We start from the raw sequence: 19,811 nt of genomic DNA, 5'->3' as shown, positions 1-19,811 counted from the left end.
ACCCGCTACTGGGGATCGAGCCTGCAACCCAAGCATGCGCCCCTGGCTAGAATTGAACCGGGGAAGCCAATGCTCCATCTACAGCTGAGCCAAACCAGCTGGGGCACAATGCTGATTTCTTAACAGCCCCTCCTACCTCCAGCCGGGAGAGCGACACAGAAGGAATGTTATCATTTTCCATCTTGTCCAGGGATCGAACAATCTCCTCCAGAGCCTTCCGGTAAAGCTCTTCATCTTTAACCCTCACCTGGAAGGAAACATCAGAGGCTGAGCCCCACGGCTCCAGCCCAGTTCCTGCTTGTCAGTTTACCGGACATTCCTGGTGGAAAGCGGAGACTAAGTAGAGTTAATTAATTAACAAAAATCCCAATCAACAACAGACCTATTGTAGAAGGGCCGCCCGGAGGCAAAGCCAACTGCCTCCTTGTCAGCAGAAAGAGGATGCGGAGGGGAAGCCCGGTGGGCAGTTCTCCCAGGCCTCAGGACCAGGGCGGAGGATGCTCAGCGCTCAGCTCTACTTGGCTTGCTGCTGCCAAAAGGCCTACAGTAAGAAACCTCTCTAGAGCTTGGACTTAAAGCAGCATTTCTTTAAAAAGCATTTCTTAAGCTTTTTTTAACTATAATAACTGCTCCAACAGACAAGATTTTTTCAAGTTTTCCCTTCTGTATTTTGAATTATAAACACAATTTTGTCACTTTCTAGCAATAAAACTGTAATTATAATATTCATTAGGCTTTTTTTTCAAATCACCCACACCTTCACGGATTCCAATATGCTTCTACCTGGACCCTTGAGAACTGATAAACACTGAAGTCACTGAAAAAGAGATACAAATAGGGAATAAATTAAAAGATGTCCAGCTTCACTAGTAATCAGGGAAATGTAATCTAAAATAATGAAATATATTTTTCTGCCGAAGCCGGTTTGGCTCAGTGGTAGAGCGTTGGTCTGCGGACTGAAAGGTCCCAGGTTCGATTCCGGTCAAGGGCATGTACATTGGCTGCGGGCATATCCCTGGTGTGGGGTGTGCAAGAGGCGGCTGATCGATGTTTCCCTCTCATCGACGTTTCTAACTCTCTCCATCTCCCTTCCTCTCTGTAAAAAATCGATAAAATATATATATATATATATATATATAAAAAGAAATATATTTTTCTTTTTGCTCACTGTGTTGGTAGAAATTCAAAAGATTGCTAAAACCCACTATTAGCCAGGGTGTGAGAAAATAAGGTCATACATGGTTGGCAGAAGTGTAAAATGGTAAAAACTGCTGGGAGGATAATTTAGGAAAATTTAATAAATTTAAAATACATTTTTCATTGAACCCCTAGGAATTTCATTCTATAGAAATACACTGGTACACAAAGATACATGAAGGGTGGTTACCATAGCACTGTATACAATAGCAAAACTTTGGAAACAAATGATCAACATATACACTGTGGCGTATGTGGAAACCTTTAAAAATAATGAGGGAGCTCTGCCTTTAGTGTCATCTAAAGGTCCCGAGACATAGTCAGGGGGGAAAAATATGTTCTCAGGACAATGTGCATAATATGACCTCTTTTACAAGAAGGAAAACCTTCCTCTAGAAATATTCCCTGTGTCACACAGAGAATGCTGACACACATTTGTAAATGCATGGAGAAAGGTCTGCAGAGATTCAGTCCAAAAAGAGAAACTTCCATGAAGGTAGAAACATACAGTGGTAGTATGTCAAAGCAATTGTGAATCAAATTGAAATTAAAACAATTTTTAAAGGAGCTTCATCATAATCAAGGGAAGAGGACACCAGAACGAAAAAAGGAGTCTTGGTTGTGAGAGCCTGTTATCCCCCACGGAATGGTGACAACGGACGCAGCTGCCCACCTACCCCAATGTCAAACTCCGAGCTGACAGGCTTGTGGTCACTGGTCTTCAGGGCCATGTGGCTCTGGTAACTCAGCTGAGTAATGTTCTTCCCTTTCCAGAGGATCCGGTCACACCAGGCAGGAGCGCGACACTTCTCGCTGAAACGCAAAGTCCACCCTGGGGCCTCACAGGCACAGCAGTACCCACTGCCTGGCTAGCCCCTGGCTCAGCTGGAGGATGACTGGGCAGAGCTGTCCAGTCCTCAAGGCCCAGTGATCTGAGAGGTCAGGAGCGATTTGGGCTCACGGAGATATAACATGTATCCTGTGTATCATCCAAAACACCGTTCAGAACGATTCCCTGCTCTCTGGCCTCCTACGGGGGATGAGGCGAGAGTCAAAAGGCAATCTGACAGTAAGTACTCTGTGGTTCTTAAAAGATGGTGGTTAAAACAGGCTTTGACTTCCTACTGCCTGGATTCCAATCCTGGCTCTCCACTTGCCTGCTTGGGAGGCTCTTTCATTTTTTAATGCCTCAGTCCCCTGATCTATAAAACGAGAATAACAAAATCATACCTATTTGGACAGGTTGTTGAGAAGATTAAATGAGATAATGCAGGTAAAATGCATTGAATAGGGCATGGCATACCATAGGCATTAATAAAATGTATGAACTATAATACTATGTAGTGACCAAGTACAACCTAAGCTAGTTGGAATCATCTTATCCCCCTGAGAATAACTTAAAAGTAAATCAGTCACAAGAATGATTAGGGAACAAAGGCTAAAGCAATCAAATAGAAAACAAGGAGGAAGGCAGGCTGCTTAATGAGCAGATACTGAGAGAAAATGTTTAACCAAAGTACAAAATACGGAGAAAAGTCACAATAAATCTATCTTCCCTTTTAGGCCCACGAGGGCAAGTGATTCCCTAAATTTCTGGGCTTCTGTTTGCTTGACCCCCTGAAGCGACCTCTGACCTACCTGGTATCCCACTCGTCGGAGCCAGTATCATATTTATAGGTAGGCTGGAACGTGAGTTCACCTTCTGTGAAGCCTTCAAAGACTGCCTTTGCAGCCATCTGAGCTTTCAGCTATACAAAAGGATGGAAGGAAAAAAAAATCTCAGAATAAAAAGGTCAAGCTTTGAATTAGCAGATAGCAATTTTAAATCTGAACCCTAATTCAAAGGGCAAGGCCCATGAAAAAGATAGTCTGGAAAGTTATTTTTGTTTGTTTGTTTCACTTCCCCCTCCCCCGCCCCTTTTTATTGACTTTATTGGGGTGACACTGATTAACGAAATTACATAGGTTTCAGGTGCACAATTCCACACATATCAGCTGTAAGATCTTGAATTAACTAACTTCCAGGAAGAGGAGCAAGCAAGCTAAAATTTCCTTTGGCTGTTACACAGTTTTTAAGGTGTTTTTATAGGAGTTACTGCATCCAGGGAGCCTGAGTACCATCTTACTGACAGGTCCCTAGGAGGTTTAGGTACCAACAGACAGAGCGTTTCCTTTTTAGGTATCAAACGCTTCTTCTGTGTAGCACAGTTGTTTTAATTAATTACACTGAGAGACAAAACTGCCTATAAAAGAGTCTGGAAAGATACAGTCCAAAAAGCAAAGGGAAACTTCCATTATGTAGAAACATATAGTAGAAATATACCAAGCCAACTATAGTTTAAATTTAAAAATCACTTAAAACAAACACTTTCAAAAGAAGCTTGTCCAGTTAGTGTACTGAAGGAAGCTGTGTGCCTTGATTTCTCCAACGGTAAATTCTGGACTTAGAATCTGCTTCACAGGATTGTTGGAAAATGAACTGTTGACTTAGAACAGTGCTGGCACATTATAATAGCTAGTATCCTTCTTAGTGCACTAATTCTGGGAGCTCCTTCCAGGTCACACTCTCGGCAAGAGATAAAAACACAGGTGCTCTGCCTCTCTGCCCCCTGCCCCAAGCTGGGTGCTAAGTGAACTGAGGAAGAACTGTCAGCTCCAATGGAGAGACAAGAGTTGCCAAATTCTCCCAAAAGCGAATTCCTAGAATAAATTAATAAAGTAAAAGCAATAGAAAATAAAACATTTAGGTATTAAGGTAAGCTGATGCTTCTTGAATGAGCATATGTTGACCTTAAAACCATCGGAAAGCAGAGAACACACAAAACAGCTACTATTACTTGAGGAAAGACCGGAAAAGAAGGCAAGAGGAGATGAGTATTAAACTCCCAGGGAAATTAGAATGCCTCAGTCCAGAATACAGAAGCAAGAAACAGACAGTTTAGAATAGAATAGAATAGAAAAGAATAGAATGGATTAAGGTTGAAATGGGTATTAAAGAGAATAAAAGTAATTTACCGCCGAGACTGGTTTGGCTCAATGGATAGAGCGTCGGCTTGGGGACTGAAGGGTCCCGGGTTCGATTCCGGTCAAGGGCATATATATCGGGTCTAGTAATAATTAATGTCGTTTTTTAAACATTCATTTAAAATCTTGCTTGGCATTGACTTGTATTGACATAACCTTCAAACACGTGGTATCTACAGAACGTATGAAGTGCAATTAACAAGTTTTGCTTGAAAAAGTTTGTGTTTGGTTTGGTTTTTGTTGCAAAACTAGGGCTAAGAAGATGGCGGATGAAGAGCATATTCGACACTGCATGCTTTACGAGTTCCAATTAGGAAGAAAAGCAAGTGAGGCTGCAAAAAACATCTGTAGTGCTCTTGGTCAAGATGCAGTTAGTGCCAGAAAATGCCAGCGTTGATTTGAGAAATTTCGCGAGGGAAATTTTTCGTTAGATGACAAGAGTGGTCGAGGCCGTGTGTCCAATTTTGATCAAGAAGCTCTTCAAGCTCTTTTGGTGCAAAATCCTCAAATTACCCAACAAGAGCTTGCGACAACTTTAAATTGTTCACAAAAAACAATTTCCAATCAATTGCGTGCACTTGGCAAAGTCCAAAAGTTTGGAAAATGGGTTCCTCATGAGTTGACCGACAACAACCATAATCAAAGAGTCACAATTTGCAGTTCGCTCCTCTCTCGTCAAAACCGTTTGCCGTTTTTAGAGCAAATTGTTACCGGAGATGAAAAATGGGTGCTGAATATTAATTTGAAAAGGCGGCCTCAATGGTTGGACAAAAATGAGGCTCCGCAGCCCACGCCAAAACCTGACTTGCATGTGAAAAAAGTGATGTTGTGTGTTTGGTGGAATTTTAAAGGAATTCTTCATTATGAACTTTTACCGTCTAACCAAACCATTACAAGTGCAGTGTATAGTGCCCAATTGGAAAGGTTAGCCCAAGCTTTAAGAGAAAAAGAACCTGCGCTGATTAATCGGAAGGGCGTAATTCTTCACCACGATAACGCACGACCACATACTGCAAGAATCACTGCTGAAAAACTGCGCCAGTTGGAATGGGAAGTTCTCCCTCAACCTGCATATTCTCCTGATATTGCCCCTTCCAATTACCATTTGTTTCGTTCTTTGCAAAACTTTCTTCTTGGAAAAAAATTTAATAATGAAGAATGCCTCAAAAATGCATTGACCGAATTTTTTGCATCAAAATCACAAGAATTTTACAACAGAGGGATTAAAATGCTTCCTGAGCATTGGGCACAAGAAGTAGAAAACAACGGCAACTATATTGTTGATTAAATTTTGTTGTATTGTTTAAATAAATTCAATTTTAAAAAGTATTAGAAAACAACGTTAATTATTACTAGACCTAATAATACCTTGGTTGCGGGCATATCCCCAGTAGGGGGTGTGCAAGAGGCAGCTGATCGATGACTCTTTCTCATCGATGTTTCTAACTCTCTATCTCCCTCCCTTCTTTTCTGTACAAAATCAATAAAATATATATTTTTTTAAAAAAGTAATTTACCAAGGAAAACAGCTACAGAGAGAAAGATGGATTAATAAAGAGATTATTCCATAAAGAAAGATTTTTTTTTTTAAGATATAAAGTTGACGGGTTTTTTCCTGCAATTGATCTGCACTAGGGAGAAAAAGATAACTGAAAAGTGTAGACTAATGAATACTAAGATTATTTAAAGGGGGACATAGACTAGAAAGAAAAAGAGCTTTATCATTCTGAACAATTCTGACCACTAGAACCGCTTTCAGTCTATTGAGGAGTAGCCTAAAGAAAGAGAGAAACTGACTGCTCTTGTCCTGTGAAATGGCTAATGCTTGGAGACAGAAATGGTAACCCAAACAATGGCAGGAGAAAAGCAGGTTATAGAACTAATTCCCACCGGAAGTGAAGAAAGCAGGAAAAAGAGTTGTCATTCACATTGGACAAGTCTGGAGAGGAGAAAGAGAGGGAAACAGAAGACAAATTCAAAAGAATTAGAAATCATTTTAAATAGCCACTTATCTTATTTATGAGAAGTCTGGTATCCCTAGTCCCAACTTGAATGAATGAATGAGCACACACAGGGCAGAGAGACAGAAAGAAAACAACTCCTGCTCCCAAGAGAAGAGGGACCAGGCACCTCAAGTGACAAGCCAATGGGAGACAACTATGGACTATGGAAATGCAGATGAAAGACATGGTTGGACAGCAGCTGCTCAGGGAAACCTCCGCGCTGAGGAAGAAGAGGCTGGGAGTTGAAAAGCCAAGCTTTTCTGAGAGGGCACAGGTGGCCATCGGTACCTGGTCATAAGCATACAGGGTTTGAAAGTCCTTCTCTTCGATGAGCTTTTTCACTTTTTCCATATCCAACTCTTCTATCCTGTAGTTGAGGTCCCCCAGCCACAAGATCACACTGCAAAGACAGAGCACAAAGGTCGCAGGGGATTTTACCCATCTCATCACAGAAGGCCCCTGAGGCTCAGCCTGTTGGGAGCTGGGTGGGGAAATGATTCAGCCGCTCAGGAAATCTTTCTCTTGTCCTCTCATTTAATACCATGTCTACCAAGCTGCTTACACAATTATCTTGGTCCAAGTTCATTATAAACTGCCTCGAGTTCTCCTTGACTCCTTTATATTCTTGTATGGTTGGAAAGATAATCTAATAGGATCTAAAAGCAAGACAATAATTCACTTCCTTCTTGGGAAGAGGCAAAAAGATCAAGTTTGGGGAGTCATGCCAATCATCCAGGGACCCCAAACTAGATGATGCCATGATGTTGCCTCTGCCTCCATGCACATTCCAGTCCACAAAACACACCCTCAGCCTTTGTTTCTAGAGCTGAGTTACTCTGAAACAAAGCTCAACCTCTACAGTAGAATCTGGGTTTAACCACCACCATAGCATCATCGGTTGGCTCTTTTGGCAAGTGTGATGGGTGTTTTATGGCACCTGATGCTTTTGGGGGAAAATTAATGGAATGTTCCTCAATGACACTGCACATCCCATAAAGTCCGAGAGGCAACAGCCAAGTCACGAGAGAACCTGCAAAGCAGTACACCCTCCCCCCCAAATAAAAGCAGACAAACTGACATGCAAGTTGCAACCTCACAAACTAGGGTGCTGCAGGCTTAGCAGAATTGAAGACACACTTCCTGCTAGGTTCCCTGGAGAAGGAAAGCCATCCTGTCAGCTTCTAGGACACCAGTGAGTTCAAGACAGTTCCACCATGGCAGCAGGCAGGATGAGAGGCTGGACTCTGAACACTCCCTGGCAGACACCATGGCCCCAGCAGCTCTTCCTCTTTTTTAAAAAAAGTGACACAAGCTTCAAGTGTTACTTTCAAGTCAGAAATTCTAATATGCCTTGAATTTAGACATAGAGGAAGTTTTAGAGATAAACGAAATAAAAAGATAGACAAAAATTAGCACAAAATGCTCCAAGCAGCTGCAACTACAGCTTTATAAAGTTGAGGTAGAAAAGACTAAATGAATTGGTTGCAGACACATCCCCATGGGGGGTCTGCAGGAGGCGGCTGATCGATGTTTCTCTCTCATCGATGTTTCTAGCTCTCTATCCCTCTCCCTTCCTCTCTGTATAAAATCAATAAAACATATTAAAAAAAAAAAAAAAAAAAAAAAGACTAAGTGAAGGCAGACAAATGCAGTCCTTCTCAAGTACATATGCTCCTGGGAAGAGCAGACGCCTAAAATCCTGAAACATACTTCTAAAGCCTGGCGTTGAGATGCTCGCTCTTTGGCTGCTTGCATGGTGGTGTTGTATCAAAGCCGACCCGCATTAAAATAAGTCTTACACATTTGCCAGGGACACCTGACTTGAGAATTCTAGAGGTCTGCCAGATGGGAAATCAGGAAACTAAACCTTTCCAAGGGACATGATCCGCGTGTAACTGAGAGTTGGCTAGAGTCCCCACTCTGGCAGTCACCTCCCTAACAAAACAGGGGGCACCGTGACCTGTGGGGTAGAAGTCCAGACTCACTCGTGCTTGCCGATGGTGAGAGGGGGAAGGCTCGGGTCAACCTGACAAAACTGCATCCGAGAGCAGATGTCTTTAAAGTCCTGGTTCCTCCTCTCGTACTCTTCTGTGTGGGCTGCCAGGTGCGAGTTCACGACGCAGATGCTGCTGGTGTGGAACTGGAACCTGATGGCCACTCCTCCTTTGTTGCCCTACGAAGAGGAGCCCAGAGAAATCCAGCTTTGTCGGCTGATTAATTACGTCAGTTGTTTAAACCCGCAACCTTTCAAAATGTGTTCTCTTAGCGAGTCTTCATAATGACCCTGTGAGGTAGTAAAGCAGTATTACTGTCTGCATTTTACAGGAAAACAAATCCAAGGAGGAAGAATGACTAGCCAGCCCGTGGCAAGCTGAATCCATGTTCCATGCCATCCCAGGTAAGCCACATGCTCTCCCTTCTCCACGGGAGGCTGAGCTCTGGCAGTAGAATCTAAAAGCAGGGCTTTAATGGCCTCAGGAAGAGGAGGAAACGGCAAATCTGCATCAGCATTCTTTCTTTTCCTCTGTGACCCAATATAGTTTCTGCAACCTATTTCATGGATTAAATGGGAGAATAAACTAGAGACTCTAGTGTGCAGTAAACATGAGGACCTGTGCTAGTTGGACAAATTAGCCAGCAATTCCCTTAAATACCATTTGTAAAGTGGTCTGCTCAGTCCAGTCCTGCTGAGAGCACAATTCATCATCTAATGCCAGCATCCGCCCTGGGACACATGCGTCAAGGTATCATGAGAAGTGGGGACAAAACCTTAGGAATCAAGGCCCGTCCGTGTGCCAAACATACCACCAAGGACTCACCATCCTCCCCATGATTCCTGTCCCCACGGTCTCCGCTTCCACGTCTGAGATGTGTGCTGCATGTTCCTGTTTGACATATAACAGCAGCATAATCCCAACCAGTCGGATGAATTTCACCTGGAAAACAGAGTCAAACATTCAAGCCAAAGCATTAAACAGAAGGCAGAAACAGGAATAAAGATCCCAGAGGAGAAGTGGTCTCAAAGCTGGCTGAAAGTATTCATGTATCTCCTCCACACGAGGACCTAGGACAGTGGTCGGCAAACTCATTAGTCAACAGAGCCAAATATCAACAGTACAAGAATTTAAATTTCTTCTGAGAGCCAAATTTTTAAAACTTGAACTATATAGGTAGGTGCATTGTTATTAACTTACTTAGGGTACTCCTAAGCTGGCCTTTGCTAAAAACTCAAAAGGCCAAAGAGTCGCATGTGGCCCGCTGATGGTCGGCAAACCGCGGTTCAGGAGCCACATGCGGCTCTTTTGCCTTTTGAGTTTTTAGCAAAGGCCAGCTTAGGAGTACCCTAATTAAGTTAATAACAATGCACTTACCTATATAATATAAGTTTAAAAATTTGGCTCTCAGAAGAAATTTCAACCGTGGTACTGTTGACATTTGGCTCTGTTGACTAATGAGTTTGACGACCACTGATCTAGGGTAATCAATCACCTGTTCAACTCGGCATACTACGTTAACAACTTAGCCTACAAGTGCCAAGACCTGCATCTTGCCCACCCACAGGTGCCTTTGCTGGAGGACCTGGAACTGAAAATAGCAGGGTAATTAGGACTGGCTTGGGGAGAATGTGAGATACTGTCTTAGAATTTCCCTGTGTGGCAGCCTAATATCTGAAGGTCCCTGACTCCTCTCTTACCTTTGCATACTTGGCATCTGGATGAAGACTCTCTGATACAGCTTTAAACCACTCTTCCTCCTTCGGGGTGTCATGGAAGAAAAAGGCCTCCTTACTCAGATCAAGCTCCTGGAACCTAGCAGGAGAAGCAAGGAGAAAGTAGAGAAAGGTCATGTACAAGATGACACGTCCAATGATTGGTTTGGGTGCATAAATCCTAGATTCCTGGCTACGCTGCAGGACCCTCGAGAGAAGAAAAACAACAACACTCAGAGCCGAGAGTCAAAATGCTAAGGCACTTACCAGTGCTTTCACAGCCACAGAAAGGTCACATCTCACCTATACCATTTCCTCTTCATAACCAGCCTGTGAAGTGGTTGGAAGCATCCGCATTTTACATCTGAGATCACGAGTTCACACAAGCACCAAGCGGCAAAGGGGTTCAAACCTAGATCTCTATACATTCCAAGTTCTAGGCCCTTTCTACTTTACCATACAGGCTTCTTTACTGACCCGTCCCCATCAACAGTGCCCAGTGTAGTGGCAGGAGGATGGTAAGTGTGAAACAAAAAGAACTCACTGATGGGGCCTTTCTTTTTCTTCTTCTTTTTTTTTTTTTTTAAGCTAACCTTCCCTGGCAAAAGATATTCTTTGCTTCATGACCAAAAGTGTTGAATGTCTAAGTAATGAAAATAAGCTTAAGGTGCAGTGATTTTAACAAAGGATTATACTAAAAATTCAATACTAGCATTTGCCAAGCACATCACTGAAAGCGTGCCAGAAATGTGTTTAACTGTGAGGAAGAGTGTCAAACAGAGAAGCAGCTGTTACTAAGTACATATTCTTCAATTCCTTCGCCTGCTGTGAAGAATCAGGTAACTAAGGGATGGGCAAAAGTAGTTTTACAGTTGTGAGTACATAAAACAGTTTATTCTTGTATCATTATTTATTAATTGTTGTATTATTTCCCATAGGAACAACTGTAAACCTACTTTTGCCCATCCCATCTTCATGGCCCCCCTACCTTCAGCTACAGCCATACGTGTGAGAATGTGGAGGCGACTGGAAGAGAAACACTCACCCTACACAGTATACATCTGGGGCCTGGATACCATGACTTAGCCAAGGCCGAAGGCATTCTTTGGGGGACTGTCCATTCACATTGTACGTCCCCACAAAAAACCTGCATCAAAGAAAATCAATCGGTCACTTAGGAAGACGATGGAGACAACAAGGGAACACATTTGAAGACATAAGAAAGGTCACATCTAACCTATACCAATGACTGCCATCTGCTGTGATATCTGTTGCTCGTGTGATAATTTCAAACAGTGCAAGCCTACTCTAAACATTCCTACTTAGCTCTAACAGCCCTTAGAGAACTATAATCCACAAGATAATTCTTTACCCTGCATATGCTTCGGAAATGAAAAGTACTTTCAGAAGGAAAGCAACAGCAGTACTCATCATAATAAACTATTTCTATCCCTAGAAGCAACGTTACTTTGTCTTATGGTCACAGTGCAATAATTTAAAAAGATCTAGCAGAATCATGTAACCTGATTCATTTAACTTTCGGTAATCCTGTCTAAAAAGATTACCAAACACTAACTTCAATTTACTAACTTCAATTTAAATTATTTTCTTCAAAGGCCCAGAACGACCAAGGGTAGGCTATGTTCCTTTTTTTTTTTTTTTTTTTTTTTTTTTTTAATCCATATAGCTCTTCAAGTATTTCTGTAACTATTTGCAAGCTGTGTCACTCTCACTGCTCTACACCCACCAGAGTGCCTGGCCCGAAAAGGCACAGAATAATCGCCTGCTTATAAAGAGTGAAAGGAATCACTATCTTAGAAAATGAAGGAAGAGATCTGTAGTAGGATTTGCTTTCAAATCCAGGGTACTGGGGCTGGAGGTTAAGTGCTTAAATTTCAAAGAATCGAATGATCATTTTTCCTTTGGAAGCAGTCTAAGAGCCAGTCAGCTACCTGAAGTTCTGGATATAGGTATAATCCTCCTCTTTCTGCATCAGATGTGATTTCACCAGTGTTTCTCGTAGCCCAAACTTGTGCATCGACAAAATGTGAGCCTTGTCTGAGACTGTGATAGTGGAAGAGCGAACCATGTCGGTAATTTCCGACTTGGATTTAGTCTGTCTAGAAAAAATAGACAAAAAAAATGTGTTATCATATTTTGATGAGTCCTTCATGACATAAATATAAAGCTAGAAGTTTCCACACACAAGCATCTGAGTCACAGAAGGCAAAAGAGGCTAACGTAAAAACTTATTTGCTAAAACAACACGACTTCTATGTGGAATTAAGTAAACGTATATGTTGTGGATTATATAGTATATTGGGCCAGAGGGTTTCTGAAAACACATTCATAGACTCTCAGACCAGAAGGGGACCTAGAAATATTGTAATCTAACCCCTTCATTTTTCAAAGGGGGAAAAAATCAGACCCAGCATCATTAATGATTCACGCAGCTGGATGGTGTCAGAGAGTCTCATATAATAAAACTGTGAAATAATCCAGCCTTGGCCAGCGTGGCTCAGTTGGTTGGAGCATCATCCCATGCACCAAAAGGTTGTGGGTTCGACTCCCAGTCAGGGCACATACCTGGGTTACGGGTTCGATTTGTGTAGTTTAAGTCATATTAAAAATTATTCAAATGCCAACTTTAAAATTAAACAAAATTTGACACTTACCTAACAGAATCGTAATAATAGCTCCAGAAACTTTTGTTGAACATCACTTAATGAATTAAGATCTTGAAGTAATTTCTGACACTAAATAAATGCCACTTAAGTATTAGATATTACTCTTGTCATGTACATACAGGGTGGGGTAAAAGTAGGTTTACAGTTGTGAGTACACATTGTATTGTCATTTATTAATCATTCTATTATTTGCCATTTGAACAACTGTAAACCTACTTTTGCCCCACCCCATATTAACTAAGGCCATGTAAAAATGTATCTGTGTGTACCAAGAAGGTTCAAAGGTGAATGGAGAATGACACACCTGGGTTCACTTAAAGTTCAGGGTCTGATCATTGCAGCTTAAGTGCAAAATTAAAATACTGACACAATAAAGTAGTTTTATATACTATCACAAATATACTTTCACAAATATACTTTAACATAGTTACATATACTCTCACATATACTTTAACATAAAGTATCTTGACCAGGAGACTCTGGCTATGATCAGTAGGGAGCGCTAGAGTACATAGTACTAAATATAACAGCACATCAGAAAAAAAAGGGGTAAATGAAAATGGGAAAAAGAAGACTCTTCCGAGTCAGCCAACTCCTGAAAGAATGGGAAGACGAAATCAAAATGTTTCTAAATAATCTGCATTTCTAAGATAGATTTAGACGCCAGTTTCAAATCCGAGATCTACTACTCGCTGGTTCTAGATCTTGGGTGAGCTTTATAACCTCTCTTCATACCTGTTTCCTTAGCTGTAAGACAGAAAAATAATAGTACCTCCTTCTCGGGTTAAAATAAGATAACTTGTGTAACTATGTGGCATACACAGTAAGTTCTCAATAACTATCCAACGTTTCTTAGGCCAGCTACCCGGAGACACCTTGCCTCATGCACAGGGATGGCTTCAGTTCTACAATGAAGAAAACCTCAGTCCTAAGAGGTAGCAGTGAAAGGAGAGCTGATTACCTTGGGAGCAAGTTATCTGGTTTATCCTGACCCCTGGAGCTTTGGTCCACAAACAGGCCTTTCCCATTTGGCCTCAAACTGTCCAAGTTTGAACCACCTAAGTAGGGGGAGAAAGAATTAAAACATAGTTACATATACTCTCACATATACTTTAACATATAGATCACGGTTTTTCAGATCATACAAGGCATTACTGGTAGTCCACATGTTACCCAAAAACACAGGAAAGGCCTTTGTTGGTGTCTGGGTGGAGCTCCCACAAAGCATATACCAAGAAGAAAAAAAGAAAGTATTTCATCCAGCTGTCTACTGCTGAAAACATAACACTTCTTTTTCTTAGAGACAGTGCACTACAGGATGAATAAAGCTATGGTAGTTGCAGACCTAAGTTCTATCATTAGCTCTTGTTGTCCTTTGACTATTGGCAAGTCATCTAACCTCTCTGAATCTCAGTAACTTGGCCTGTGCTGCCCTCCTCACAGGTTTATTATAGGGATCAAAAAATTGACACGTGAGTAAGCATTCTGAAACAACACAACATAATATCCTATCCCAGTGGATAGGATATTAGTCAAAAGACCCAAATATCAACAGTACAACAATTGAAATTTATTAGTCAAAAGACCCAAATATCAACAGTACAACAATTGAAATTTCTTTTGAGAGCTAAATTTTTAAAACTTACAACTTTTTCTAACGCCACTTCTTCAAAATAAACTCACCCAGGCTGTGGTATTTTGTGGAAGAGCCACACTCAAGGGACCAAAGAGCTGCATGTTTGCCAACCATGGTCCTACCCTATATAATAAAAGGGTATAATATGCAAATTGACCAAACAGTGGAATGACTGGTTGCTATGAAGCGCACTGACCACCAGGGGGCAGACGCTCAACACAGGAGTTGCCCCTGGCTGGCAGGCTCGGATCACCAAATGGGGAATGGGGATCTGGGGGTGGGTGGTATCAGGGAAGATGGCCCTGATCACTCGGCCAGGCCTAGGGACCTTACCATGTATGAATTTTGTGCGTCGGGCCTCTCGTAAAATATAAGAACTTATTACCACTTACTGTGAGTGACACTTCAATTCCAAGGAGGAAAAAGGCAAGGGTTAGATATCTAAAACTGGAATGGGCCCAAGTACCCTCAAGAATGAGAAGAGCTTGTCAGCGTCAACAAATTGCCTTGAAAAGCAAAGAGTCCAAGGACTTGCAACCAAGTAATAGTTGGGGAAGTTGTTAAACCAAGATAATTATTATAAAGTTAATAATTAGAAAATTAACCTGCCAATAGCGTCTCTGCTCCTTAAAACCCACATCTCTTGTCAACAGGAAACAGCATGAAGAGGCCACAGAGAGATGCCACTTTCGTACACAAGTTTCAAGGGGCACCAGAGGCATGAAACATCACTGAAGAATTTTGCTCTGAAGACTATTACTAAACATGGACTTTCCAACCATACATTCACATGACCCAGAAAAAGAAGAAAAAAATGAACTTTGGAGTTGAAAAGAAAACACAATAATTAAAACATGAAAATAATTAATTTCAATGCCTCCAATGAATCAGCTAGGCCTTTCAATTTTGCTTCATCAGTGCCTCTCAAATCAATCTATTCCTATCCCTAATGTCACTAAACCAGTCCGGTTTACCAACTTCTCCTTGAAATTACTTCGAAAACCTCAACAAGGCCCGGCTGGCATGGCTCAGTGACTGAGTTTCAAACTATGAACCAGAAGGGCACGGTTCGATTCCCAGTCAGGACATATGTCCGAGTGAAGTCTGTAAGAATAAAGGTAGAAGGAACTGTACTTGGAGTATTATACTCTAGTCTAGGGGTGTCGAACTCAATCAGAGAAGGGGCCAAAATCTAAAATCCAGCCTAAATCGCGGGCCGAATGGTTTACTGAACAGTCATAAACTGTCATTGTGATGGAAACGCAGCGGAGTGCAGTGATGACAGCGCGGTGCGGGCCACATTGCAAGGCCTGTCGGGACGGATTTGGCCCGCGGGCCTTGTGTTTGACACATGTGCTCTAGTCGATCATGCTGACACCATCATACACGTATACTGGACTTGAACAATTTAGTAAATGGATGGTGAGTGGTGGGAGCTAGGTGTCTCTCTGTTGGAGTGGGACATTCCAGATAAGCAAAGGGAGGAAGCTAGAATGATCCAGGTGGTAATGAATTAGAGCTGGAGATAACAATATGAACTCATGTCACCTAAATATAAATACAGATGGTACATATAGAAATACTCACAGGTAAGTATGCACACATATATTTCCTTGCTCTGTCAGCAAGGAGGGCTTATAAGCAAGAACATACTGATAGCAACAACCACTCTTTACACCCACACTTGGCTTCTAATTCATTCTCCAATATAAGGAACCAGGGTTTCTTGAGATACGGTTATTTTAGGAATGAGGCAAGAAGTATAAAAGATGAGCCTGGAGCATTTTGTAGTACCAGAAAATAAGACCATGCCCAAAAAAACAAGAAAACCCCATGACGTGGGTATGTCAAAGTGACTCAGAAGCCAACTGAAAGAGCTCCAATGGCCACAGTTGGAACAATTTGGGCAACAAAATTTTTTAAAAAGCAGGATTAGATTATAATTCAAAGTATAAAATAAATATCCAGCAGTCCACACTGATATAGATAAATAATAGAATAAAAATGAATAGTCCGGCCAGCGTGGCTCAGTGATTGAGCATTGACCTATGTAAGAACCAGGAGGTCATGGTTCAATTTCTGGTCAGGTCACATGCCTGGGTTTTGGGCTCAACCCCTAGCGTGGGCCATGCAGGAGGCAGCCGATCAATGATTCTCTCATCATTGATGTTTCTCTCTCCCCCCTTCTCCCTTCCTCTCTGAAATCAATAAAAATAAATAAATAAATAAATAAATAAAGGAGAAAAGACACATCTTCTATGAAGAATTCCAAATAATTTAGGCAAATATTCTGCATTCAGGGAGGTGAAGCACAATTGCCCACTCCTTAAGTATGGGCTGCTCATGGTGACATCCTTCCAAAGAGGACAGTAGGGAAAGTGGGGGGAGGCCAACAACTGTGGAGAAGCCTAACCAACATGACCTCAGCCAGGAGATCAAGGTTCATATCAACAGTGACAAGTCATGTTGATAGCACACCCTTAATATGACTGATGAGAATGATATTTGCTCCCATTGTCTTCCTCCCCAAACCTATAATCCCAGTCTAATCATGAGAAAAATACCAGACAAATCCAAATTGAGGGTCATCTACAAACTACCTGACCAGCACTCCTCAAAACTGTCATGGTCACCAAAATCAAAAAGCCTGAGAAATAGCTGCAGCCTAGAGAAGCCGAAGGAGACATGAAGACTAGATATAATGTGGTAACCTAGGTGGGGCCCTAGAACAGAAAAAGGACATAATGTAAACACAAAGGAAATGTGAACAAAATACGAACTTCGGTTAATAACAATAATGTATCAATATTGGTTCATTATGAAAAATGTGTCATCACTAATATCAGATGGGGAAACTCGAGTGTGGGACATACATGGTTCTCTCTGTACTATCCTCACAATTTTTCTGAAAACCTAAAACGATACTAAAATAACATTAGTATTTTTTTTTTTTAAGGTAGACTGGGGACTGAACTCAAAACTCCTTGAAAGGCTTATCTAGTCTCTGCCTCACCTCCAGGCTCCTCTTAACCCTCCGCAGTGGGGCCTCATTACAGTAAGTCCTTATTCGTGTCATCAATAAGGTCTTTGAAAATGTGCCTTTAAGCAAAATGATATATAAGAAACCAATTTTATCCTCTGCTAATCAATCAAAGAGTTAAGTTCCTACAGCATATTTCTGGTCACAAAAATATCACCAACCCTCTAAATAAAGACCTGGCAGCTCAGGGCACAACGTGGGAACCCACCCTGGCCATTCCAGGGCCATTCGATGCCATCCCCGCACTCACTCAGACAGGGGCAATTTATTTATTTTTATTTTTTCCTCACCCAAGGATATTTTTCCATTGATTTTTAGGGAGAGTGGAAGAGAGAGGGAGACACAGAGAGAAATCTCGATGTGAGAGAAAACACATCGATTGGTTGCAACCTGTGCAAGCCCTGACCAGGGCCTGGGCTGGGAAGGAGCCCGCAATCAAACTACATGCCCCTCACCAGAATCAAACCTGGCCTCCATGCCTCTCAGCCCCACCTCTGTGCTAAATGGCAACTCGGCCTGATTCTGCCACGCTTCTATTTTGCTGTTCCTGGAGCATGTCAAGCTCATTCCCAGCTCAGGGACTTTGCTCTTGCTAATCCCTCTGCCTGGAATGCTTTTTCTCCGGAACCCCACGCTGCTTACTCTGTTTCATTCAGGCCCTTGTTCAGAAGCTCTCTTTGACACCCAATCTAAGCAGGCCCCACTCTCCACATCACTCTAGCCCCTTATTCCAGAGCTTTCCCGGTTCACAGTACCCTTACTGTCTCAGTAATTTTTTTCAAATCGCCTCCCGACCAAAAGAAATACCTAAGCCTTCTGTGTAAATAGTTAAGGACCAAATAAATTACTAAGTATTTAAGCCTTAATCACTTAGTAGCAATTTGAAAAAATAACACACATATTTAGAAAGATTAACGTTCCTGTTTCATTTTCAGTGGCCACAATTACTGACAAATGAGATGTGTGTACCTTTTGAGTTTTGCACAACTTCTCAAACGTTGGGACCAGACTGAACGCCACACACACAACATTCCACGTCTTTAACCACAGCAGCCACCAAAAAACCAGCTTCAAGAGATATGATGTCATCACTCTGGCCGGTATTGCCCGGTGGTTAGAGTGTCAGCCCGAGCACCAAATAGTCATGGGTTCAATTCTTGGTCAAAGGCATCTACCTGGGTTGCAAGTTCGATACCTGGCTTGGGGCGCATGCGGGACACAAGCAATCAATGTCACATCTATATTTCTCTCTTGCTCCCCACCCCTTCCCTGTCTCCCTTCCACTCTAAAAAAATCAATGGAAAAAATATCCTGGGGTGAGGATTAACAATCACCACCACCATATAAATATGTGGGATGCAGTAACATCTAAGGTTGAAATTGTAAATAGCTTCGCGCTAAATGTGGTGCTCCAAAAAAACTTCACATATTTCTGTATTTACCTTCAAATTTTTTAAAGCTTTTTTAAAAATATTTTTTATTGATTTTTTATAGAGAGGAAGAGAGAGGGATAGAGAGTTAGAAACATCCATGAGAGAGAGTCATCGATCAGCTGCCTCTTGCACACCCCCTACTGGGGATATGCCCGCAGACAAGGTACATGCCCTTGACCGGAATCAAACCTGGGACCTTTCAGTCCGCAGGCTGACCCTCTATCCACTGAGCCAAACCGGTTTCAGCTTACCTTCACATTTTTAAATGTCCCAGTGTCCCTGTGAATTCTCTGCGGAGCCCCAGGGTGCCCCGGCATTTGGGAGCCTGCTATTTACATTTTTCCTCCCAGTGCTAAAACCATTTGATGTTCTCTCTTATACAGTCATTGCTTTGCTGGAGGTTAATCCCACTGAGGCAGGGACTTGTTTCTCTATGCTATTTCCCAGGGACCTGGAGCAGCATCTGGTGCATAGCAGGTACTCCACGTGTTCCATGGAAGTTTCAGGAAACTTAAGTGGAAGTCTAGCTTTACCACTACTTTCCTGTATGACAAGTTACTTCCTCTCTTTGGGTCTTAGTTTCATCGATACAGTAGGGACTTTAATATAAATATCTCCCTGGGCTTTAGAATATGCAAAGGCAAACTGAGGTATAAGAGCTCTGCTTCTGCATTTCCACAGACTCAGACTTTGTTTTAATTTTTTTTTTTTTTTTTTTTTTTTTAGTTGTTCCTACTATCAGCCAGGCTGAAAGGACAAGCGGTCAGCTTAGTTAGGTCCCTAAGTGGGCAATGCACTGACTAGAAAATGGCCGGTATTGCTTGCAGACCTGCATGTCGTCTGTGCTTTCACAATGCATCTGCCCCAAGACGCGGCAAGGACCGGAACATCTTCATTCCTCACTGCATGTATGGAAACTTTAAGGCATGGTTTGGGGATTTCCAGCCACAGGCAGTCTTCTCGGAATCTTTTCTCTCCTGAATCTGGCACGGAAGCTGGTTGTCAGCAGCTCTTCACCAAACCTGCTATCACATAGCCCCTCTCTGGCCACAGCTTCCTGTCCTTCCTCCTCTCCTGCTTCC

The 19,811-nt window shown here is 42.1% G+C and overlaps 1 protein-coding gene across 6 annotated transcripts in view; it reads right to left on the bottom strand.

The window, feature by feature from the left end:
- INPP5B (inositol polyphosphate-5-phosphatase B) overlaps nt 1-19,811 on the bottom strand; it is a 54,293-nt gene that overhangs the window by 9,316 nt on the left and 25,166 nt on the right. For 5 of the 6 annotated variants that reach the window (XM_045584833.1, XM_045584834.1, XM_045584832.1 and 2 more), the window contains 10 exons: nt 13,582-13,678; nt 11,886-12,053; nt 10,979-11,080; nt 9,919-10,033; nt 9,044-9,160; nt 8,210-8,397; nt 6,513-6,624; nt 2,836-2,945; nt 1,875-2,010; nt 137-247 (listed from right to left, as the gene is read on the bottom strand). In XM_045584833.1, coding sequence (XP_045440789.1) covers nt 137-247; nt 1,875-2,010; nt 2,836-2,945; nt 6,513-6,624; nt 8,210-8,397; nt 9,044-9,160; nt 9,919-10,033; nt 10,979-11,080; nt 11,886-12,053; nt 13,582-13,678 — 1,256 coding nt within the window. Of the gene's footprint in view, nt 1-136; nt 248-1,874; nt 2,011-2,835; nt 2,946-6,512; nt 6,625-8,209; nt 8,398-9,043; nt 9,161-9,918; nt 10,034-10,978; nt 11,081-11,885; nt 12,054-13,500; nt 13,679-19,811 lie in introns of those variants that run through there. The other variant, XM_045584835.1, reaches the window with a different exon arrangement.

Source organism: Pipistrellus kuhlii, unplaced genomic scaffold (genome assembly GCF_014108245.1).
Source record: "Pipistrellus kuhlii isolate mPipKuh1 unplaced genomic scaffold, mPipKuh1.p scaffold_m20_p_2, whole genome shotgun sequence".
NCBI classification, from domain to species: domain Eukaryota; kingdom Metazoa; phylum Chordata; class Mammalia; order Chiroptera; family Vespertilionidae; genus Pipistrellus; species Pipistrellus kuhlii.
The sequence above is the reverse complement of the archived record's forward strand: the minus strand, read 5'-3'. Positions and strand labels throughout refer to the sequence as shown.